The sequence below is a fragment of the Diadema antillarum genome, unplaced genomic scaffold, assembly GCF_040938485.1.
Source record: "Diadema antillarum isolate AM-2024a unplaced genomic scaffold, OU_Dant_1.0 seq00002558_RagTag, whole genome shotgun sequence".
Lineage (NCBI taxonomy): Eukaryota > Metazoa > Echinodermata > Echinoidea > Diadematoida > Diadematidae > Diadema > Diadema antillarum.
The window spans coordinates 1-10,310 of NW_027273158.1; the positions used below are offsets into that span (position 1 = coordinate 1).

The 10,310-nt window shown below is 38.9% G+C and overlaps 2 protein-coding genes across 2 annotated transcripts; both read right to left on the reverse strand.

Moving 5' to 3' along the window:
- Positions 1-321: 321 nt before the first annotated feature.
- On the reverse strand, positions 322-3,948 carry LOC139714946 (lysosomal alpha-glucosidase-like; the record flags this gene model as incomplete). The annotated part of the gene is made up of 6 exons (XM_071626594.1): positions 3,816-3,948; positions 3,360-3,394; positions 2,604-2,720; positions 1,936-2,084; positions 1,100-1,187; positions 322-378 (listed from the first exon to the last, which is right to left on the reverse strand). Coding segments are annotated over exons 1-6 (579 nt in total), but the record flags the coding sequence as incomplete, so codon positions are not given.
- Positions 3,949-8,726: 4,778 nt separating this feature from the next.
- Positions 8,727-9,806, reverse strand: LOC139714947 (uncharacterized). Its single transcript, XM_071626595.1, has 2 exons — positions 9,621-9,806; positions 8,727-8,911 (listed from the first exon to the last, which is right to left on the reverse strand). The coding sequence occupies exons 1-2, from the start codon at positions 9,775-9,777 to the stop codon at positions 8,727-8,729; spliced, it is 342 nt and encodes a 113-aa protein (XP_071482696.1). The 5' UTR covers positions 9,778-9,806.
- Positions 9,807-10,310: the final 504 nt, after the last annotated feature.

A 10,310-nucleotide genomic window follows, 5' to 3' on the forward strand; every position in this document is an offset into this window, starting at 1 on the left:
TGTATATTATGACTAATACCAATAATACTTATGACAATAAGGGTGTTGATAATTTAGCAACAGCAGTAAAATAGCATTTATTTTCACAGTAGCAATTTGTGATCATGATGTAATATCAATAAACAATTTTGAATATTATCAATAATAACAATAATGATAATAATAATGATGATAATAACAATAGTAATGATAATCAAAATGATAATAACAATGATGATCAATAATAAGATAATGATAACAGCAATAATAATAATATGCCACTTCACTGTCTAAAACGCCAGTTTACAGCAGGCTTCAAGACAGTCGTAGCTCTGTACTTACGGTGTAGAAATTGTAGAATCTATCATGTGGAATGTAAATGTTGACAGATGTATCACCCTGCGTGGAGAGAAGAGAGGAGATAAAACGTGAAGGAGAAAAAAAAAAGTTAATCTACTGAACCACTGCTCGACTGATGCAAAGTGACTAGAAACGAAAACAAACAAATAAACAAACAAACAAACAAACAAACAAACAAACAACAAACAAGCAAGACAATTCAAGTGTAACAGGTGGTAGACGTTTCCACATCTCTAGATGTCGCTATTAAAATACTGCCGCATTCCAATAGCATGCCTCCGGAGACCATCCTGTCTTTGTCAGCACATTTAAAATCTAATTCATATTTCGTGTTTTTTTTTTTTTGTCTTTTAAATCATTGTCCCATTTGTCAAACATTATTGTTGTGCAGATGAAACGTATCGTTGGATCAAATGGACATTTCTATATTTATTAACTTTTGATGTTGACACATAAAGCCATAAATCAAATCACATCAAACTAAGTCATAACTTTGAGCATACGTTATAAAGGTTAACTTCTAAGTTTTCTGATTTTTGTTAACGTTTATCAGTGTACTTATTCTAGTTTTCAGTATATGTTAAACAAATTCTAGCTTGTCGCTATAGATGTTTTCATCGAAATTGGAATGTAAATTATCCTGACCTATAAACCTATAGTCGCTTGTCATAACACGCAAAGGTAAAGACATGTTCAATGGTCAGGGGAAAGGTCTGGGGTAATAGTCCAGGGGGTAATTGTCCTGGAACCGTTCAATTACCTCGTCGAGAACTGGTGCCACGAGTATGGATGGTCCCAGGAAGAACTCCCAGTCTACGTCCCACACGTTCTTCTCAAAGGACGGGAACCTGGTAAAAGAGACAGGAAATCATTTCAATATGTTTCATGTGATATGTATTGATCTTGACTTTATGTCCTCCATCAGAGTAAAAGACATATACTGAGTAGTAAGGGCACCTGGGGCCCGTTTCATGAAGGGTTACGATTGATCTTACTCTCGATTTATCCAGCATAACTCAGCATAACTCAGTGAATCTTATGATTATGCAAATCATGTTGTCCTCCTGAAACCAATGATATCTCGGTCACAGTAATAGTTCACATTTTAGGTTTTTTTTTCTTATTTGGCACCCTTACATCATCTGGTCTTATCTACTATCCGTTCTCCGTTTCTTTTTCACAAACACTTATTACTCGGGGCTTACAGCCAAACAAGCTTGCTTTCATGTAGGTCCCGCCATACTTTTCTTTGATCAACCCCATCTCGATTTCGAATTTGACCAGTTATTACATATAATTACTGTGTTATCACCATGTATATTGTTGTGTTTTGCACATTGTTTACAAGGTGAAAGAACTTGTTTGATTTCTGTTATAATGTCCACAAATGAGAAGTATGGAAATAAAATGAATTGAATTGAATTGAATTGAATCGAGCACACCATCAACATTGATCGTAAATCTGTTTCATAAAGATACTTATACGCTTGATTTAAAGCATAGGTTTAATAGGAAATCGAGAGTAACTTGCTATTTTTCTTTTAAATTACATCATCATGATGTCAGAATGGGATCATGACGTCACACTATACTCACTCGCTGACCACCGATCTGACGACGGTGAAGCCGTCCAGTCGAGCGTGGTAGAACTGGGTGTAGATGTACGGCAGCAGCTGGTAGCGGGTGTCGATGGCCGACCGGACGTTGTTGATGAAGTCCGCGCCAAGAGCGGCCGGGTCTGCATGCTGCAATGGGAAGGGGGGGGGGGGGGGGGGGGTGGGGTAGGAGAGAATTACTATCATTACTATAATTTTCTTCTACATTATTATTGCTATTGTTATTGTTGTTGTTGTCATTATTATTACTTCTTTATTTTAACTATCATTATCCAGTCTCATTTATACAGAATAGCCACTTCACTGATCTGAGTACTGTTCCCCCAGTGGACCTGTTCACATCTATTAGCGCCTAATATAAGCACATAAACATACAAATACATAATATTCTAAATCGCATCGTCAACTTAAACGTTAAAGATGACAAAAAACCGACTATAAACACTCTGTGTTACACAACAGACTGTGAAACTTCGTCTGTGGGGCGCCAAGTGTGTCGTGCTGTCGATTTTTGTTATGAAATTGCCATTTCGTAACGAAATCGACCGTGAGACACTTGGCGCCCCATAGCTTATCTTAGAAGTTCGCTTATCCTCGAAGTTAAGGATCACCGTATGAAGGTAGATTATGTCTTCTGTTTTCTCTTACCTCGGTTCCCCTAGCTTTGTAGAATCGGAAGATTGGGAAGAACGCCGACATCTGGGTCCACCTGATGCACAACTCATCATCCGCGTTGTCATAGTAACCACAAGTGTTGGGTCCAACCTGGCCGAGAGGATTCAACGAGACACGAGATTTTACTGAAGATGAGGTCTAGTTCTTAAGAGATTTTATGGCAAAATAAACTTCAATTAAGAACGATCTGTTACTATCCATGTCAATTCTCTTCTCAAAATTAACTGGGTGTCTCTGATGTAATAGCTGTAATGGGGGTCTCATACAACTACAAGATATATTTATTAAATGAAGTTGGTATGAAGTTTGGTCAAGCGAAGATGTAGACCTTTGCACAAGCAATTATCATGTCCATTGTGAATGATTTCGCAGACAATCTTTTGGGTTGTTTTTTTTATGAATCGAGAGTTGTTTTAAACCATTAAGAAAATACCCTGAGGGACAAAGGCACTGTAAATCCATCCACATTTTCTTGGGAATTTCGACAATTCAGTAGCTCAACAAAAATTTACATTTCCAGCTTCCTTCGCTCTAAAAACCAGCGGAAAGTATAGTATACCTTTTTTCCGACATTGTCATTAGACTAGTAGTAAACATGGTAAATAACGTATGCAAGGATCGGGATTGATGATGTTGGGAAATGAATGACCATATAGAGCATTGGACCTTAAAAACCATGATACAAATACAGCAGTATATGATAAGAAAGTCTATAATCGATTTACTCACATATGGGATTCCAAAGAGATTGAACTCCAGTGTGGCTGAAAAGACAAATGACAAGACATAACAACAATTTGATTAACAGTAAATAAACTTCTGCATTCAGAATTTCTCTCAAATTCCAAGGACAGGCACTGGCAGGGCAAACATTTGTAAGTACGAAACAATGTGATTGAACATGCAAAAAGTAATGAGCTCTTATTCCCGGTCGATCGGGAAAATAAACGTAGGTGACGTTGAATAATCGTCTTCCCGTAGACACACAGAGAAAATGCTGTACGTGAAATTACAAAAAAAAAAAAAAATGGTAGAACTTTTCATTTTATTTGCTTATTTAACTTATTCATGTTTGTTTGTTTGTTTTTTAAGGGGGAGATTTAAGACATTATATCGTGCAATGACTAAAAGCATTTAGAAGTTGGCAGATCAAACGTAAGTTTTAGCGCAATATCTAATTCTTACCGACAAGAGAATTGTACATAGCTCCCCATGTGGCCTTCTGGTTCCCGAGAGCGTGTCCCGCAAAGCGTCCCGTCCCCGAGAAGGTAGATCGGGACAGGACAACACTGCGCTGGTTAGGTTTGACTTGTTCCATTATACTAGGAAGGTTGAGGAGAGTTAGGAAGAAACAGTGCATTGATAACAAATCAATAAAAAAATACATTGCTGTTGTTCTTGTTTTATAAGGGGGACGGGTCAAAACCTTTTCCTAGCTGAAAAGTTAGTGAAGATAAGTGTGCTATGATAGTAAGGGGGATGGGAGAGGGGTGCTGACATCATAACATCATCCCGTCTGGTGGCGTCAGATGAAATCTTTAATAGTCTTATACGAACACAGTTATAACGAAATTCCGGTTACAACGAAGTAAAAATTAAAGCCGCAACATTATCCGCTCTATGTATTTCTATTGTTTATTTGTTCAATTATATAACGAAATTTCGATATAGGGAGAGAAAAATGGCGGTCCAGAGGACTTCGTTATAACGGGAGTCCACTGTAGTATTCCTGATTATAGTATACCATAACAGCGAAAGGCACGCACAAAACGAGTAGACGTAGGGGCAAGCATGGTGTCACCGGACACCATGGTATTACCGGACACGCACATTTTTGCGTACTAATGACATTCTGTACGCGCGAGACTTCGTAGATTAGCCTCACAGAACTTTGTGTGGACCGAAATCGCAAAAACGCCACATAAAAATGTAAAAACACGAAAAAATTCACATTTTACCTCAAATTTATAGTTGAGTGACCCGCACCTCGTTTATAGTTAATATTTATGCATGTTTGAATCACATTTCGCGACTGAAATTCTATGAAATCCCACTCACATACAGGAAAAATGCTGAAGATTCTTTTAGAACCAAAAGTTCACTGATCAATATCGGAAAAATTGTAGCTATCGTCCTCAAACGCGAACGATGCGGAATAGTTGTGCGCTAAGGGGCACGCAACTCATCACCCGCGCGTGCAGCTCCCATAGACAAAGCACGTATACTCTAACCAGTTGTCGATTTCTCACAACATGTAGTGTCCATATCTTATACAAACTGTTAAAAAAAAAAGAGTTTACTTCCTCAGTTTTGCTTAATGCTTAGAGTGTGAATTTCTGCACCATGCCACGGTTCCACACTGTCACGATAATTATGTGAGAAAAAAAAAATACCATGTTTGTCCTTACTGTGCAGATGTATGGAAATCAGCTTCCAATGCATAATGATTACCTACAGCCTCCCTATTGGAGTGCTGCATGTTGCTATGCCCGAGTAGGGTAGCTAGCTCGGATATTCAGTCAAGTTTGGAAGATTTCATTGAAACACTGATAAACACAAATTACAGCTAAGCACCAGGGCACATATAAAGGGGTCAAGTCACACATTTAAAGATCCTTTCAGCTCAAGACCATTCTCCCTTGTACAGCAACTACCATACAGTTTACACACAGTATATTAAATACATCATATCTATATTTTTCATGATTCTACCAGAATGTTCATACAGAAAGAAATCATAGTCCCCTGCTCGAACTCGTTCGGCGGGGACAATAAAGAGAGACAGACAGACAAACAGACAGACAGACAGACAGACAGACAGACAGCAGTGAGACAGCTGACCCTTCTAACAGATTTCTGTCAGTTGCATTAACACAGTGTTATGGTTTATACACATTTACAGTAAACATGGTGATAAGACTTTGAAGTGTACACATGAAATAAATAATGCCTATAGGCTAACTCACAGCAGCATGTTATGTGGACATCGCTAGATGGGGTACTGTCTGTGGGCATTAAATATCAATAGTTCTGCCGCAGCAAAAAATAAAGGGAACTTTTTGTGATGGACACTGACACTATAAAACTATTTCCTGTAGGTGGAAGGAAACACAGAAAAGAAAACAAATGCTTTTACGGCTGTCCATCAGTCTCAAAGTCTATGGAAGAAATTCTCCTTTTATACGAAATGTTTCCTGTTTGTTTTTTAGTAGTAAAACACATAATTAAATTGACTCCTATATTTAACATTTAACTCTCGTACGACACCTTTGAGGTTACACACACTCTACAGCATACATTTACAGTACAAACAATCCATTATCTTATTTGGCAACTTATTCCAGAATTAGTTAATAAACATATCATACTCGGGGGCAACGCGTAAAACAGCCCCATTGCAAGTCATAACATACTGTATACACGGTACTGTACGAGCTGAAATTTTCGCGTACAGATATTTTTGTGAATTGCTACTTGGAGGACATCTTCACGTGTTGTTAATTTCGCGGTTGCGAGGGTCTAACTGAACTAAGTTATTCGCGCGTTGTTATTTTCGCATGTTGTTATTTTCGCGGTTCAAAGGCGATTCGCGAAAATAAAACCACCGCGAAAATTTCAGTGTACAGTATATATTGTGGCATTTCAATTTTTTGCGAATTTGGTGAGTTGACTGATACATGTGAAATTAATGACTCAAAAAAATATTGCCTCCCTTAAAAAAAAAGCAATAATGTATCTCCTCGAAGGTGGAAAATAGTTAACTTTTCTCTTATAAAAATTATGATACTTCTTTCTCATTCCAACAATATGGCTGCTGATCGCAGAAGTGTCTTACAGATCTCAATCTTGTGAAACATTAAATTTGTGAAATATATAGCATATACAGTGACATTCATAAATCCTGTCTGTACACTTTGTCAATTAACTTAGCCTCACAGTTAAGACTATCTTCATGTACAAACAAAAATGTGATGGAAACAAAATCAGTACAGTGCGTATATAAAATTTCACAACTCACATTGATGGCTAACAAGATATATCAAGATCTAGGCATGACAGAAAACCATAAGAACATCATCTTCATACCTCTTACTCTACAAAAATGAAAAATGTATGTATACACGGAAAGTCTAAGGAAGTTTTGGAAGTTCATTCTTGAAATCACAGCACTGGCTTACACTGCCAAATGAGATCACCTGCTTTCTTTTTTGAAGTATTAGGACCTACTGTCCCAAATGTCTCTTTTTCTTTACCCACATTAGCTCAGCACCTTCCCATAAAGCAAAAATCAACACTGTCATGCATAACAAAATGGGAATGTGTGCTTTTCAGCCATCAGGCATAGGTATTTTGCATCACAGGTATCCTGATTTGTGTTGTTATACTGTAAAACATGAAACATGTATATTCACGGCATGAAACTTTTTGCGAATTGGAGCTGACGGTCTTTTATGTGCCATGAAATTTTCGCGAATTGCCACTGGCCATCAATGCATATAGTGTAGACAAGAACTTTGGCGTGCATTCTAATTTCGCGAATCTTGGCGCTCGCGAAATTCGCAAAATTAAAATGCACGCGAACATTCTTCGTTTTACAGTGTGCTTGCTTGTTTCTTTGTTTGAAGTTACATATGATATGCAAGTGCCAATGTAGGGAGGTACAATGTTAGCATTTATTGGAAGGATTTTGGTCACAATAGAGCATCTGCCTTCACCAAAATTCTGCAGTGGGGCGAAATGAAAGTAGGCATTACAGTTTAATACAAACATCTTGTCCCATCCCGTTACACCATCTATCAGCCAGGTGGAAAAAAGTTTTAAAATTCCTTTTTCTTACCCTGCCAACATTTTGGCCACCCCGACAATGTTTCGTGTGATTATTCCGCAACGCGCGATGTTCTCGCCGCGACATTTTATGACTTTTTTCTTTCAAGTATCGCGCAACTTTTGAGACCAAATTTGTCGCTCCCGGGCATACCGTTTTGAAGCCACGCCCCTTTGAAAAAAATTCTTTGACCCAAAAACGTTGGTCTCTACCTTAGTGCAAATTTTCGTGAGGATCGCGCGATCCACGACCGAGATCTGAAGGGGGGGGGGGGGCCAAAAAAGCCACCCCCAGTGGTTTCAAGTCCCTCAAAAAATCTGGTGGGATTAGGGTTAAAGTTGGCTTTTAAAAGTAGAGAAAATGCAACAGAATAGTATAAATTTCATCAAAAGTAGACCCAGGAAGCAAATAAAGATGGTTAAGGGGGAGAGATGCAGTTAAATGTAGTTGTTCAATAATGGAACAAAAGCAAGATTTCTGATTATACTTTTGTATCAATGCAAATTAGAGTTACTGAGATTATGCCATCACCTCAGCTAATTTGCATGCAGTTCCATTGATATTGCTATTCCTTTCGTCCTATTTTGAAGAAACTTCTACGATTCTCTTTGTCTAGATATGTTTCAATGCCATCTACTGTAACATGGCGAAGAACAGCACTTTCAGCCTTGATGACTTTGCGAGGCAAAATTGATAGAATTTTTATATTTTGAGATATTAACCAAGTCTTGTACAAAGTTTTGCTCGACATAAATTACACAGAATGCTATCACACACATTCACTATCAGTCCATCATGGGCCTACATTTCAGATACTATTTGACAGGTAGTTCCTCAGGCTTTCAAACACTTTATTCAACAGCAACAGTATACAAAGCTGTCAAAAGAGAGCTGGGTGCAGAACAATCTCACTGTCTGCAACTTATGAAGGAGTTATCACAAAGCAACCTGAGCAGCACTGGACGCACCACCTTTCTCGACGTTGCCAGAGCCCATCTTCTGGCTACATGTGCACCATCAGGGCTGCTTTGCTTGAGGAAATTCTACCCACCGAAGTGCACGGAGCCGTAGCTCGGTGCGTCCAACACACACACACATCTCTCTCTCGCTACAGAGGTGTGTGGAATTATGGCACGATAATTTAAACCTCTGTAATACCTGACTCTTTGAACCCTGAAAATGGAGGGCCACACTCAGTGTGGCGGGAAAGCATTGAAGAAAAGCGTGACACGAGCTGGTGGCGAGTTGGTCGTTTTTTTTTTTCCTTGGCGTTAATAGTAAACAGTGCCCTCTATGCTCATCTTGCTGACTTCCTTCCGCAGATCCTCCTCCTGGTGGTAGAACATCATGTCGACGGGAGCGAACTGCTTGAGTGTGAACTCTTCCATGCGTAGCTTCCACACCTTCTCCTTGTGCATGTTGAGGAGGTGATTGGTCAGCTCTTTCTTCAGCTCATCTGCATTGAAGAGAGAGAAAACATAGTTTCTGTACGCCTGCAGAACAACTGATTCTAGCTCTTAAATGGACACTTATATGCATAAGAAATGTGTGAAATAATGCTGAAATAATGCGATGTCAGTTGCGTAATGACAAAACTACAAATCATTAGCTAAACTGGTTTGCAGTTGGAAGTACTACAGTTTCGGAACATATCAGATTATGGTTGTTTCATAATCTTTAATGATAATCAACAATTCGGGCCACAGCAGTATCCAACAATCTTCCATGATAGAGTGAATTGCTCGCAGCTTGTTGGAAAATTGGATTCCTTGGGAATGATCAATTATCACACAATGCTCTACCTACCCACTACCACATGGGGAGGGCGCTTCTGGAATAAAAGTAGTATGCATTAAGATCAAAATTATTTTACGCTTCTGATTTCACAACACTCTATTAAAGCAACTTATTATCCTGGTAACTCGCATCACAACCCTCCTCAAGTTACACATGCATGACGTAGCTTTGTGTGAGGCATTTTTTTTTTTTACTGAATACTTTCTATGGTCCAGATCAAGTTTTTTGTTTGTTTGTTGTTGTTTTTTCAGCAGTGTCTTGCAGGAGTAAACAATGAACACTTGGCAAGGGACTGAATGAGTTGTGCATGGGACTGTCAAAGGGCAGGTGGATGTCAAAGGTCACTTGCTGTCCCTTGGCTCACTCACCTGACATTCTGGAGTTGACCACGATGGGCTGCACTGGTAGGGGTCCCCATGACGTCATAATTTGCAGCTTCTCTGCTAACGACGGATGCAACTTCATCTGGTAGCTCAGTGTCGTGGAGTTGATTGCAGCAGCATCAGCGGTTTTGTCTGCCACCATCTCAATGGACTTTGCATGAGAACCTGATTGGAAGAGATAGGACTTTCATTAAACCCATTGAAGACTAGTCCCGAATATACTCGGACAGGTGTCTATGGGAAATGCGTGTTGTAGCAAAATCAGCCTGTCCTCCACGGGTTAAGTCAACAATCAAAATCATAACCCCAATAGTCGATTATTTCATTTAAAAGTGGTTACTGTGGAATACAGAAGGACAATTTTTTTTTTCTACATTAAAGTCAGAACTAACATTCATAAATACCGCCAAGATGATTTTTACAATATCAATATCTACTAACTGCAGAAAACAGCTGATTTTGCAATTAATAATGGAGACAACTTCAAAGAGAGGACAACAATGAAACGATACTATCACGACAAAGACACATTCAAATTTTCCTGCACTCACAACCCAGTAATGCTTGAACCCCCGTACACAATACATAGGATGCCATAGGTGGCTCACTGATTGTTATTTAGTTATGACTGGTGGCTGTAATGGTAATTGCAGCAAGAGTGCTGCCACAAATGAT